Source organism: Cricetulus griseus, chromosome 2 (assembly GCF_003668045.3).
Source record: "Cricetulus griseus strain 17A/GY chromosome 2, alternate assembly CriGri-PICRH-1.0, whole genome shotgun sequence".
Taxonomy (NCBI): Eukaryota; Metazoa; Chordata; class Mammalia; order Rodentia; family Cricetidae; genus Cricetulus; species Cricetulus griseus.
Window position 1 is genome coordinate 46,860,285 of NC_048595.1, and position 14,850 is coordinate 46,875,134.

The window sequence follows — 14,850 nt, forward strand, 5'->3', positions numbered from 1 at the left end:
ATTTTATACTAGCATTACCCACATCAGCCTTGGACAGATATGCTAAGAATATGTTCCCAGTACTCCAGGCAACTATGAAAACAGGAAAACAGACTTTACTTTCTTCTTTTCCTTTCTTTTAAAAAAATTGTTTTGTTTTAACATCTATGTTGCTCTAAGATAAAGATGTAATTACATTGTATCCAATTTGTACTGTCGCTAAAAATCACCCCCCCAACCCGCACTAGCAAGTAGCACCCAGAAAGTGATTTATATTTTATTGTACTCATTTTGTGTGTCTGTTTGCAGGTGCATGCATGCCATGCTGTGCGTGGAGGTCATAGGACAATGTGAGTGGGAATCAGTTTCTCCTTCTACCTTGTGGTTCCCAGGATTCAAACGCAGGTCACTGGACTTGGCAGCAAGAACTTGTGATCCACAGAGCTATTCTTCTGCCTTTACAAAAAAAGGTCCCTCTTTCCAGTCTCCAGCAATCCCAGGAGGAGGTATTTTGATTTACAAATACAAAAATGAATAAAAACAGACCAGTCCGAAATCCTCTACTCTCCCCTCCCCCATTCTCAGGCCAGTTCCACAAACACTCTGGATTCTAGCAGGTTGTTCATTTAAAACAATGAAATGTTCAAGGTCTGTGGAGGTAGCTTGACCAGTTAAAGTGGAAGCTGTAAGAAATGAAACCTTGGATGGAAAGTATTGGGCTGTATGCCTGTGACCCTCTACAAAACTACTTTGTAGCCCATGATAATGGGCATGAAATCTCTTAGCAACTGACTGAAATATTTGAAACTTTTTTTGATATTAAACAAGCATTAGATATACAGATGATGAGAATGAATAGAACACATAATAATTTGTCCAAAGCATGGGAAGGATATGTTTTCTCTTACCGGACTTTTCCTCTAAAAGCGAAGGCATGGGGGAGAAAAATGAAGACACAGTGAGAGAGGTGACACACATCTTCAAGAAGAGGCATTGGAGATCTGAGGGACCCCATTTAAAGCAGCCCACCAAGTTGCCTGCGCGCGTGTTTCTGCACATGCTTTCTGTTCATGTCTGACATGGTCACTCTTGGGTTACTGTCTTCTGTTCAAGATTCTGAGGGCAGAGGCATGGCTCCATGGAAGCACATTTTAAACTTTCTTCTCAATGTCTCACAATGATCAAACAGATTCATGTCTTGGAACAGAATGTTGGAAGTAACTGGAAAATCACATTAATTCATTACAGCTAGACATGGCTATTACATGACAACTGGAAAATGTTCCAGAAACTAATCTCACTCTGGAACCTGACAGTGTGTCTTCTCAATTCATCCTGACTACAGGCTAGCTTGTCTCTAATCCTGTCTTTCATTTCCTTCTGCTCTCTGTGGACAGTGACATCATCTCTCCCTAGTGAGTGATGCCTGGTCCTCAGTATACTCTTTTCCTCAACAACATGTTAGCAAGGAACCATCGTCTGTCATGGACAGTAGGACTCCCTGAGCTTTCTCCGTGTTCTTCTAAGCATGGTGTGGGTCTTCAGCTCTCCTTCACTGTTCCCCAGAATCACCTTCCAAGAAAAAAGTCCAACTCCCCTGGCTGTTTAGAGAACGGAATGAGAGCTCCACTCTAGCATGTTGCCTCCGTGACAGCCTGCAGATGCACCCAGCTCCTGCCCCTTCTCTGTAGTTTTTCTGTGATTTCTGAACTTAGCTGCATACCTTTCTTGACACCTTTCGAGTGTAGCATACACTCAAGGCTTTTCTGCCTTCTCTCTACTGCCATCAGCCTCAATGGCTTTTCCCCCTCAGCCAGTCAAAAACTCTTTTTCATTCTTCAAGGCCAGAAGAATTTTTTTCTCATGAGACCTTTTCCATGCATCCCAGTCTCTCTTTTCTCCCCCCTTCCTCTCTCCCTCCCTCCCTTCCTCAGGAAAACAAAAGAAGATCCTTGGAAGCAAGCTCTGCAGTCCCTGTTTTGTATTATCTGCCATCTCCCCTCAATGAACTCCACAGCAGTGGCGACAACGGAACCTCCTCTAGCCCCAAACGTTGCTGTGAATAGTTTGCCCTCATGTTTATGAATTCCATCTTTGGGCCCATTAAATCATTATACAAATGTTTGAGGCACAGTGTTGCCTGAAATACGGAAACACGATTTGTTCTCTAAGTAAGGCAGAATTGCGAATAGCCGAGATATGTGGCCTTATTTGAAGCAGTTCCTTTACCAGCTTTTATCAGTATTTCACTTAGTTCCTCCTTGAACGTTCATTTCTCTGCCATTAGTGACCTTGGGTGCTAACATAAGTTACAGACTCCAGATTCCAAGGAGGTGGCATGGCTTTATACACATTAATGGAGAATTATAGGACTACATATCCTGGGTGGGCTTTCTTTTATAGAAAACATAAATGCTTCCTAGTAGCCACAGTGGGGCATGTAGTTTTTCAAGACCGGGTTTCTTTGTGTAACAGTCTTAGCTGTCCTGGAACTTGATTTGGAACTGCAGTGGCTTCAGACTCACAGAGGTCCAGCTGCCTCTACCTCCCAAGGACTGGGATTAAAGGTGAGCACCTCCATTCCCTGGCTTAAACCAACTGTTTCTTGTCATTTGTGACTAGTTGTGTATCCATAAGGATCCAAATGGTTGGCTTGGCTATTAATAGACATTTAATGAGCACTCAGTAAAGACGAGACACTAGTCCAGGCACACTAGTGAACAACAGAAATAGGAACATTGTAACCAGCTCACTTTTGGGAGTTGGGAAAGAAGATGGACAAAATAATAAATACAATAAATAAACAGGTAATAAATACAACATATAAGCAGGGTATTAGTATTTAGAAGATGGTAAACACATTTTTTAAATAAAGGAGTTTAGGAATCCGAAGTCAGGGTGCTTGTGATTTCAATAATGTGGCTGAGGGTGACTTGAGGTGACACTTGAAGCTGGTAAAGACACAGCCCAGCTATCTGGGAAAGAGGACACAGGGCGACGGGAAGAAGTGGGACAAGGGGGAGGAATGGCAGCTGGTACCCAGTGGGGCTCTGAGGAGGGGCAAGGGTGTTCTGTCTCTGAGGGTCACCAGGTTGCTGGTAAGACTATTCACTCTGTTCCAGTGTGACTTACAGCTGTCACTATGAACTCTCAAGGATGAGTGACTAGCTACTATTGCCCTTGGCTTAAGGACACAGACTGACACAGTAAACAATGTCAGAAAACATAACATGTAGCTGTGACATATGCTACTATTTCGTATTGATCTTGGGAAGTCTGTTTTGGTTCTCCATGTTAGAAAACACAAGAGCAGGATACAAGTAGGATAAGATGTGGGTAAGAAACTTTAAATAGACAAAACAAATGAGGTCAGTGCATCTTGCCTTCCATCTATGCTGTCCACAGTGGGACATGTAGTTTAGGCCTACACACATGGCCCTATTTTTGATAGAATTTGTGTGAGTTATACTCATATTTTTCTAAAGTGATGGAAAATTACACTTCCTGCTGGCTGTGATGACACATGTCTATAATCCTAGCACTCAGTGAGCAAATGCAGGATTGTGGATTTGAAGCCATCTTGGCCTACAGCACTCCAGGTCAGTCTGGGCTACAAAGCAAAATCCTGTCTCAAAAAACAACCCATCTATCACATATGATGTTATTGATTAATGGCACTAACATATAGCCCCCAGAGGACAAATGGATATTTATTTTTTCACTATTATCTGAATCTTGTATTTTTCATATGCTATAGAAACTTTTAAAGAATAAAACTAATTATTGTGGTTTAAGAAAGTAAATTCCAAAGTTGGAGGTGGTGGCACATGACTTTAATTCCAGTACTCAAGAGGCAGAGGCAGGTAGATGTCTGTGAACTTGAGGACAAAGCAAGTTCCTGGATAGCCAAGGTTATAAAGAGAAACTGTGTCTAGAAAAACTAAATAATAATAATGATGATGATGGTGGTGATGGTATTGATGACAATGGTGACATTCCAGATGCTTGAAGCCTTGGTGTTTAGAATCCAAACAGAAAACCTCAGAAGAGAAAAAAGATTTCTTACTGCAGAGTGCAGGATTGGGGCAGAAAAGCCCCAAAAGGAAGTCTCAAGGGAGGAAACACATGGATAAGCTTTGATGAAAGAACCTAGAACCTGTCAGGGCACCAGGAATGCCCCATGGCCATCATGCCATCAGTGGAGAAGGAAACATGGATGGCACAAAGTGGAAAAGAGTCACTGAACTGGGAATCATAAATCTTTTCTTTTTTAAACAAAACAACACAATATAAGTCCCATGGTTTTATGGTTAGATGCTGAGTTCTACACAATTACTCATGGTGGGACTATTCATTCAATAGATGAATATTTTCTAAATCCCATCTGTGATGGTTAATGTGGTCAACTGGATCGTATCTGGAATCAACAATGAAACAAGCCTCTGAGTGAGTCTGGGAGGGAATTTCTAGGCAGGTTTAACTGAGGTGGGGTGGGGATGCTTTCCCTGGAGCAGCCAGCCGAGATGTTAAGAAGCCTGAGGGAAGAATGGTGGTGCTTTTGCTTGCTTGGCTGCCTTTTCTCCTTGCTGGTGAGTGTATCTACCTAACTGTTGCTATTGCTGCTGCCATCATTCATTGACATTGAAACCCAATTTCTTTAGCCTACAACAGACTAGTGACTCTCCAGGAACCTTCCAGGTCTTCAGTTCCAGACTGGGACTGAAGTATCTGAGTTTTTGCCCTCTCCAGCATGCAAAGGGCTCTGACTGGACTACCCGCTTCCCCACAATGTAAGCTAATATAACAAGATGCCCTTTGTAATGTACTTCCATTCTACCACTTCTGTTTCTCTAGAGAACCCAGTTCATGTACTGTGTGTTAGTCAATGCTGCCTGCTCTGGTGGAAATGGCTCCTTGGGGGAGACTAATCCTACCCTCCTCTGAGTGCAGGGGCAGTTGCCAGAACTGTTAACAAATGATGCATCCCTCTAGAAGTTATTTTACAAATTGATTGCTTCTTTGGAGTTCATTGTTCTCCGATTATGGCCATTAGCTACTAAAAAGAACTCAGATTCCCGACTCCACAGTGGGAGGACTAACATAGTCAAGGAGAATTTGAAAGGTAGAAAAGTCAGCCTGTAAAAAAATTGCAATTGACGTAATTAAAAGCATATAATTCCTAATTCTGGTGTGGCTAGTCTAAGATGTTTATATGTTTTATGCATCTGTGGTCGTCTTCACCATGATCAAACCCCTAAAACAGGTCAGCTTGCCTAAGTCAGTGCAACAAAGTGGAAGAACCAGGAGTTACACAAGGAAATTCTGCTAGACCTCATGTAGGTCAACAAGATCTTGTACTCAGTGCAACCAGAGTTTTCTGGGGATATAATGACTAAGGTGTGCAAGAATGAGAACCAAACACCTTACTCTTGTTTCAGACCAAAACATGAATCAATGCAAGGATTTCTCCCTAACAAAATAAGGCAGGAATGGGTGGTTTGGGAAATGATATTGTGATAAAGGTCAGGAAATGGAAGCAACAGAATGCTCCAGAGGAAAGAAAACTAGTAACAAAGGAAGGAACCAACACATTTAGACATAGACTTGTCTTCTGTGGACAGTTGGTGATTTACTAAAACATGGAGAAGGAAATGACATATCTTGAAAGAGAAGTTTCTAGCATGTTCTCTATCCTTCTCTTGAGGGTCCTGAAACGAAAACCCGAAACAGTACTTATTGTTTTAGGTATAACTTGGACTGATGGGTCAGGCTGCTCTTAGAGCCCCATCTAGAGGGAGATCTCAAACTACCTCTGCAATGTCTGCAGAGGTTTGGAATCCAGGAGTGGAAACTTTAGTACCCCGTTTTTGCTAGCCCTTGTCTAAACAAATCCAAATCCGGTAGAGCTAAAAGCTTACTTGGTGAGCGAAATGCAAGCTGAGCATTTGCTCTCCAGCTTCCTGTGCACACAACGTCTGTGTGTACAGTGCCTAGAACTATCCGGTAGTTGTTAGTTTCTCCTGGTGTGCAGGAACCTGGAGCGCCCCCCCCCCCAACTGATGACTCTGTGTTTTCTACTAAGCTCAATGGGGTGCTGAACCTTCTGCCAAAGTGAGGACAGGAAAGGGGGTGGTGTTACCAAGCAGCAGCAAATTTGTGGAGTTTGCTCTCTGGCAGGGTAATTCGGGGGCGGAAGGTGGGTGGGCCACCTGGATTCAGCAATCAGCACCAGTCTGTCTACAGTTCAAAGCTATCTCCCCCAACTCATAATTTTTGGATAAATAACCCCACTACAGATTGCACATGTCCAAGAACAAGATCAAATTCAAAAAGCATATCATACTTGGTAATGCATTAACTCCTCATGTCACTGAATTTGCAGGGTTGGAGGAAGAAGGTACAAACCTATACTTAACCGCCTCCTATTTCCAACTATGCTACGAGCCCTCTTCTTGACTTCACACAGATCCTTCCTTGCTATTTTTATTTCCTTCTGTCTCTCGAAAGTCTCTCAAATAAAGGGAAAGGAAAGCGCTGCTGAAGAGAACCAATTATTAAGGAGCCCTGGCTGGGCTGGCTGTTCAAGCACATCTAGACAACTCTGACAACTCTGACCTCAGCTCTAAGAAAGCCAGTACTACTCTTCCCATTTTACAGACTGGAGAACTGAGGCTTAGAGTTAAGTAACTTGGACAGGTCACACAGACACATGGCCTGTGCTCTTCCTACTTGATCTTGGTCTTCCAATGATGAGCTGGAAATGTAGTTTGGGGGCAGAGCTATGCATCTAAATCTACACCTGTAGCAGAGCTTCCCATGATGATGAGGCCAAGATCGCATGGGTGAGCAAGGCATGTGTGAGTCAGATTGTGAATTTAGCTTTGACTCAATCCAGAGGGGAAAATAATCCCTGAATTGCTGCAGAGCTAACATGTATAAAAACAAATCTCCTAGGGGCAGGCGGGCAATGAGTCCTGGCTCCCTGAAGACCAGAGGTGAACACTGCAACACTAGAGAAAGGAAAAGCTCTTATGTTCCATTGAGGCCACCTGTCTTCTAGTGTTCACTAAGCGTCGCTAAAACTGCTGCTCCCTGTGTGTTCCAGAAGGAAAGAGACTCCCAACCAGAGACCCTGGGAGGAGGAAGGGAGACAAACCACAACTTCAGAAAACCAAGGGGTGGAAAGGGGGCTTGGGGAATAAGGGGATGTCAGTGTGTGTCTACTACAAGCAGCATGGGTTGAACTATCTGGTAAAATATCTTGAAGAGTAAGAAAGTTGATTTTCCAGGTAGGCACCAGTCTTCAGTGCAGCTTTTTGATGAAGAACCACACTTGAAATGATTTAATAAGACTTCTAGAATTACTATAAGGGAACGTTATGAGCATGTTTCCCCAGCTTTGATGCTTAGGCTAACTAATTATTGATCTTGGGTCTAAATGACTGTTGAGTGCTTGGGCCACCTAAATATGAGCAATAATGATATTCTTAAAAAATGTAGGCTCTGCAGACAATTCTAATGACATTGAGATTGTCTCTGAATGTCACGTGCAGTGTGAGTGTTCATTAGCCATCAACTCATGCATCTCTCTGAGCAGCCCCACGAGGAAGTATAAGAATTGTCAGTGTTTACAGATGAAGAAACCAAAGGTAGATTTTGGAACTCACCAAGATCACTAGCTGAGGAGTGACTCATTTGAAGAACTGTGATATTATTGCAATAAGTATCTATTCATTTTCCTCTAGTTACCTTAAAGAAAACTACATTTAGGAAAATTAAATTGTATATTGAATTCTGCTTCTGCCGTGGTTTGGAAAGGGACCTTAAAGTTCAGTGTTACTTTACTCTTTATGAACAATGCATGGGTCTGGAGAGATGGCTCAGGGGTTGAGAGCACTGGCTGCTCTTCCAGAGGACCTAGGTTCAATTCCCAGCACCCATGTGGTGGCTCACAACTGTCTATAACTCCAGTCCCAGAGGACCTAACACCATCACACAGATATACATGCAGGCAAAACACCAATGTACATAAAATAAAAATAAATAAATCCTTAAAAAAGAGAACAAAGCTGTCTCTTTGTAATGTCGTGTAATGGAGGTGTTCATCAGCTCCAAGTTTGCAAAGGGCCTGTCTCATGTGTCTGTTGCTGGGAGGAATGGAAATGACACTGCACCTTCTGTCCCACAGTGTGTTTGCTATTCCAATTCCAGAACCCACAGACGGGGTCTCATACAGGTTTAAACACCATTCCTGAACAGCAGAACTAGCAAGCTGAGCTAGTCGTCTTTCTCACCACACCCTAGTTCTCTCAGTGGCAAGCATGGTTGCTATGTGTGTTGACAGAAAAATCAATCTCATCTGTCTAGAATAGAGAAATTGGACTTAAAAGTTCCTCTAGATGCCAAGTCAGATCTGTTGAAGAAGGAAAGTCTAAGGCAGGCAGGAGATGCTGATCCCCTCACTCCAGCCTTGTCAGGGAATGAAGACACAGTGTGCTCTCAGAGCACAACTAGAAATGCAGAAGCAGAGAACTGCTCCCAAAAGGGAGGAAAAGAATTACAGAATAGTGATGAGGAAACCAATGGCTGCAAAGCACTGGTGACAATCGGTACTGCCACCAGGATTCTCTGTATGCCCGTCCTTCAGCTGTTTTTAAACAGGTCCCCATCTCACTAAGGATGAACAACAGAAGGCTAAATGAGATTTGGCCCTGACAGAGGCCTATGAAAGTCAGCATCCAAATCATCCCCGGGTCTCATTATGATCTTGACTTTATACGTGAGGAGATATGCTCTCCATCACAGTCCCAGGGCTCATCTAAAGAGACACAGGAAGAACACAGCGGCCAGGCCAGCTCACATCCATGCCTTCTTCTTGTTACAGGGCAGCTGCCTGCTAGTGACCTACATTCTCAAGCCAAGTATTTAAACAGAAGAATTTCCAGTAGGCACCTGGAAATGAAGGCAGTAGCCTTAGGTGCCATGGTAACTACTCCCACCTGTCTCCTTCTCCCAGGGCTTTGGACACTCCATGTCTCTCAAATCCAGCTCTGTTTCTTATGACTTCTGACACTGTAACTAGTTTGAATACAAAGGATGTAAAGGAAGCTTGAGAAGGCCAGGGTGAGGGCATAGTTGGGTGAATCATCATTGGTTCAACAAAAGAGGATAAGGTGAGGATGAGTGTAGAAGTAGAGGGCAGCCGCATCCCACACTGCTCCATCCTTGGCCTAGTCCCATTGACTTTTGTTGACTCACAGGTATTTATTGAGTGTCGATGATTCATAAATCTCTGTCTCAAATGCAGAAGATTTAGGGTGGACACAAAAATGTGCCATGCATTCCCCTGAAGAAGGGTTGCTTGCACCAACTTCGAGGCAGGCAGTCTTCAACTGTGCATACCTCAACATTTGCCTTAGCTGCACAGAGCTGGGATGTTGGAGGTCATGTCTTACCATGGCTCTTAAGAGTACCAAGGATATTGTACTATAGCAGTTTCTCCTCAGCCAAACACATAACATGGAAGCATCACCCAGCCTCCAGAGTTCAACATAGGCTGTCGCTGGCTGTACAAAATTATCACTTTGTGTCCACAGCATCCCACAGGTGTTAGACTCAAGGTCAGCTGACAAAAGGAGGGACATTATATTTGGACAACCATAATCAAGGATAAAAATCCTAACATGTTCAACAATGAAATACCCTGCTCTAAGTAGTGAGTATTCTTTTGGCCAGGAATAGTGGTGCATACTTTTAATTCCAGAGTTCAGGAGGCAGAGGTGGGCAGGTATTTGTGAGTTTGAGGCCAGCTGGTCTACACAGTGAGTTACAAGCCAGTTAGTGATACACAGTGAGGCCTTATCTCAAATAAGATGACCCAAAAGCAATGAAGACAGAGGAGTCACTCCTTTTGCTGGAGAGGCACACACTGACCACACAAGATACCCAAGCTGAACCTTTTTTTCTGTTCACCTTGATGGTAGCTAACATGCAACATAGCATCACTCATCTTTAAAAATTGATTAGGTTTATCCCTAGTGCACGAATGGGCTTTAGGAGCCCATTCCCCAATGGAGGGATACTCTCTCAGCCTAGATACACGGGGGAAGGCTTAGGTCCTGCTCCAAATGTTATGTTAGACTTTGATGATCCCTCATGGGAGGCCTCACCCTCCCTGAGGAGTGGATGTGGGGTGGTATGGGGAGTTGGTGGGGGGGGATGAGAGGACAGGAAGAAGAGGGAACTGGGATTGGTATGTAAAATAAGATTGTTTTTAAAAATTAATTAGACATTTTTGAAAGAGAACTTCCTACCCCCTTTATTTGGTTCCTAATGGACTCCCCCAAATAATCTAGCATCATTTGTGTTATAGTGGCAGAAACTGCCAGTGTCCTTCTGATTATCATTTGTTAATCTGTCTTTTAGTAACAACCAGGATTTTAGTCTGCCATATGTCTTTCCAGGGGAAGACTACATTTCCCAGACTTCCTTGCAGCAGATCTGGCTATGACAGTGAATTATTGTTAGGATCTCAGTGGCAGTGCTGTGTGCACCATCCGAGTTAAACCTTTAAAGGGAAACACATGCTTTCCATTTTTTCTCTTCCATCTCAAAAGTCTAAACAGGAAGATGCTTGATGATGTAAGGCCGTAATGACCCAGGAAGGCAGAGCAGAAAGTTCTTGGACTTTTGAGTGACACTCGGGAGTAGAACTCTCTAGCCTTCTAGGATGTCTAGCAGTTTTGACCTTTCTTTGTATTGTTAAAGCCTTTTATCTCTGGTGAGGCAGCTCAACCCCAGTGCTCTCCCGTATACAGATATGAGGTCCAAAACAAGCATGGGTGATTTTCATTGTCTGCCTGATTCTGTTACTGTATTACCAGGAGATCACATCAGGAAAGAACCAGAACTAATACCCCTCACCTAGGAGTTAATCCTTGTATCATCCCTGCATCACTTATTCTATTTTACAAAAAACTCAAGGGTCAAGATGAGATCTGGATTAAAAGTACAGTATCTGTTTAATGATATAGAAGAATTTCGATACTCACTAGAACTCTAGTTTTCAACAGATTTCCAGGCAAGGCATAAAGATAGAAGCTGCTTCCCTGTAACCCACTTGAGAAGAGTTGGTGAAGGAAATAATAGACCTTGTTCCAAAGAGAAGAGGACTTGGAAATTCACAAAGGCAATGTGAGAAGAGGTGACGATTGCTGAGAAGCAGGTACACATGGAGTAGAAAGAAGCTAAGCTCAGGACAGCTTTAGTTGCTGTGCTCCCCAGTGGAGGAGAGGAAGCAGAAGCTTCATCTAAAAGCTAACCCAGGAGGCCCTGAGGAAGAGGTTGACAGTTCTACCCCCAGGACAAGTCTCATATCTACCTGCAGGTTTCATTGAAGTAGGGATTCCAAAACAAAGGTCAGCAGTGGTGAGGAAGCCCATTATCACTCCATATGACTCAGTGGTGTCAAGGTACCATCTAGAGAGGGATCCCACTGTTTACAAACATTTTACCCTGTGAGTCCAAGAAAAGGGACCAATCACAAGTCAGGGAACCTGTATTTCATCCTGGGAGTCTCTGAATGATGGGAGAAAGTGGCCAGCTCACAGACTGCAAAACTAAGCTTGGCCGGCAAAGGACCCTGGTGTGTATAAGAGGGGATTTGGTCTGTGAACATCAAACACTTTTCCAGTACAGGTTTAATACCACTGTGAAGTATAGGAAAGTCACAGGGCCATGAGTTCAAATGAAGCATATAACAGTTTCAAAGTTCTAAGGGCTCAGCATCTCATTCCTCTGTTTCTTGCCCATTAAACATTTCCCTGTCTCTTAAAATACTTTCTGTTGTAGTTTTAGTTTTGTTATCATTGTTTATTTTTGTGTATGTGTGTGCACACATGCTGTAGCATGCATAGGGGAGTCCAAGTACAACAGTGTGGAGCCCCATCTCTCTTTATGTATATGCACATTCAGGACTGTGCTGTGGGATGTTTGTCTACTGTGTGAAGACATATTGCTGTAATTGGTGTAATAAAAAGCTGAATGGTCAACAGCTAGGCAGGAGAGACAGATGGGACTTTTGGGGTGAAAAGGAGGGAACTCAGGATGATTCTAGGCATGTGAGAGAGAGATGACAATGAGACATGGAGGGAGTAGGGCATAAAGAATGAAAGAAAGGTAAAAAGCCACAAGGCAAAACATAGATGAATATAAGTGTGTTAATTCAAGTTATAAAAACTAGTGGTACAAATCTAAAGCTAAGGCTGAGATTTTTATAATGAACACTAAGTTCCCATGTCATTATTTGGTGCTGGCGGTGGAAAATAAAGTCCGAATACATCCAATATGAGGGCACACATTTCCACATAGGACCTGAAAAATCTTTTTTAAAAAGTTCCAAACACACAAACATGGAGCCAGATGTGGCTTCCCAGTCCTGCAGTCTCTCAGGTGGGCTGGTGCTTGGCTTGCAGAGGCAAGGCTCCCAGCTGCTGCCTGAGGGCTAGAGCCAGCTGCCAGTACCATGAGTCAGCACCATGTGCAAAGCTGAGCTGTGGGGTGGCTCACCTGGCAGTTGAAGATTTGTCTCAAGTGGTAGAGAACACTGCAGGCACTTGGTAAAGCCAGATCCAGACACAGAAAACATCTAAAATGGTACAGTATGTTTAAATGTGCTTAGATGCTAAAGAAAGAAAAGAAAATGGGTATAGACAGTCATAGAAAATGAATAGTTTAAAAATAATAAAGTGAAGCTTTTAAATAAAGGGCAAAGTAATAAAAAATGAAAAAAGCCACATAAAGGTGGGAAATACACAGGGTGTCTGGATCCTGTATGGTGTTTTTGTTAACTTTGAATTTTTTCATACTAATATACAAAAAACAATAGCTACTAAGAGACACTGGATTATGGAAAATGCTAAATCAAACCAACCTATGTAGTTTAAGAATGTCTTAACTTCAAAATGGAAGTAAACAATACGTTGTATTGAGGGAGAGATTATGCCTTTGCTTCCACAGGGAACAAAAAGTTATGGTTCTCTTCAAAATTAATAAAGATCAGCTTTGACTGTGGGGAGACCTCCTGAGAATCTTGGCTACAGTCATAAAAAAAGAAACCAAGAAGGACTATAGGACAGGTGATGTATTTGCTGATTCCTCTACTATTCTAGCAGCTCTTAGACTGGATGAGACATGATAAATCTTGTTGGCTACGAAGTCCTCATGACTTATTATTACATGCCATCCTTTCATATGACATGGAAGAAGATTTATAGTTTGGTTATATAGTCCAGAAGGATTTATAAAGTTGACAGATGCCTTTTATCTGCTCCAACATAGAACAAAAAAATCATCTTTAACTGACTTGTGCACACTACACATTCCATCAATGTGTTAATACAGATATATATGTTACCTTTAATAGTTTGTGTGTTTCTTGTAAGTGGATACCAGACATAAAGCAAAAGATACCCAACCTACAATCCATAACCCCAGAGAAGCTTGAACCCTCTTCCAGAAACAGATGGAAGCAGATGCAGAAACCCACAACTAACCAATGGGCCAAGCTCCTGGAGTACAATCAAAGTGAGAGAGGAGTGATAATATGAACAAAGGAGCCAAGACCATGATGGGGAAACTCACAGAATTAGCTGACCTGATTTAGTGAGTGATCACTGTCTCGGTCTGACAAATGGGGGAACCTGCATATGACCAAACTAGACTCTTATTATAGGTGACAATGTTGTGACTGGGACAATATATGAGGCCACTGGCAGTGGGTCCAAGATGTAACACTAATGCACAAACTGACTTAGTGGAGCCCATTCTATATGAAGAGATACCTTGCCCAGCCTAGACATAGGGGTGTAGGGGTGGAGAGGTGCCTTGGTTCTTCTTCAACTAGATGATGGGACAGACTTAGGAGATTTCCTAGGGGAGGCCTTACCCTCTCTGTGGAGCAGATGGGAGGAAGGGGGGAGTGGGGAAGGAAACAGGAGGAGGGAGGGGAACTGGGATTGCAATGTAAAAAATAAATAAAAATGCAAAAAATAGTGTGTTTTCAGAAATAAAACACCAGAAACTAATAAAGACAAGTAACCCAGGCTATACAGCATCTCAGAATGCCTCTGTTGTAGTTTCCTAAAAAAAAAAAAAACATGCATCCGGAACAACTTCAAAGTTGCTAGCTGTGATGGTCCAGCTTCATAAACTACAGATTCATACAATATTCCAATTTTCTCAGAATTCCCTAAAGATGCCATTGCCCACAGACAGGCATTATTTGTAATTGTAAGTATGTGGTTTGGAACAGGAAGTATTTGTAAGAACATGACACCCACATTATTAAGAGGTGGGGTGGGTGGATTTTTGGTTGTTCAATGGATTATGGATACTTGTCATTATTCAGGGGTTTGTTTACAAATTGTCAGTGGTCATAGTCAGGGAAAAATGAAGCAAAGAAGATTGGATTCAAAGATCTTTATCTGAATAGAAAATGGGGATTCTGGGAATGATGGGATAAAAGGGTAGATTATTGAATCTATTTTTAGACCAAAAAGCAACCACCAGTCTCAAATATTTTACATTGGTATAGATTTTTATATATTGATACAAATTTAAGGTTATTTTGTTGTAATATACTGTATATATGTTTCTACTCTTTTTAAGGTATTGTATCTATGCAGATCAATTAAAAATGCAATGTAAAGTATTAGTCCTTGGAAACTATTTAGGATAATAAGAAATTCAGGTTAGTAGTTAGTCATCTATAATAATCAAACTTGTAGTCATGTTAGGTATGTTTTCAAGGTCAAACAGATATATTTTAAATAGATAGATGGTCTTCGCAAACTTCAGAGACCTTCAGAATAT

The 14,850-nt window shown here is 42.3% G+C and overlaps 1 protein-coding gene across 22 annotated transcripts in view; it reads right to left on the bottom strand.

The window, feature by feature from the left end:
- The window catches only part of Sgip1 (SH3GL interacting endocytic adaptor 1), a 185,795-nt gene that overhangs the window by 66,539 nt on the left and 104,406 nt on the right, over nt 1-14,850 (bottom strand). Inside the window, exons 1-2 of one of the 22 annotated variants that reach the window (XM_035439756.1) lie at nt 1,009-1,149; nt 888-899 (exon numbers count right to left, since the gene is read on the bottom strand). The exons of the other annotated variants lie outside the window; for them this stretch is intronic. Of the exons in view, the coding sequence (XP_035295647.1) occupies nt 888-899; nt 1,009-1,038 (42 nt within the window). The 5' untranslated portion in view covers nt 1,039-1,149. Of the gene's footprint in view, nt 1-887; nt 900-1,008; nt 1,150-14,850 lie in introns of those variants that run through there. 22 annotated transcript variants of the gene reach the window in all.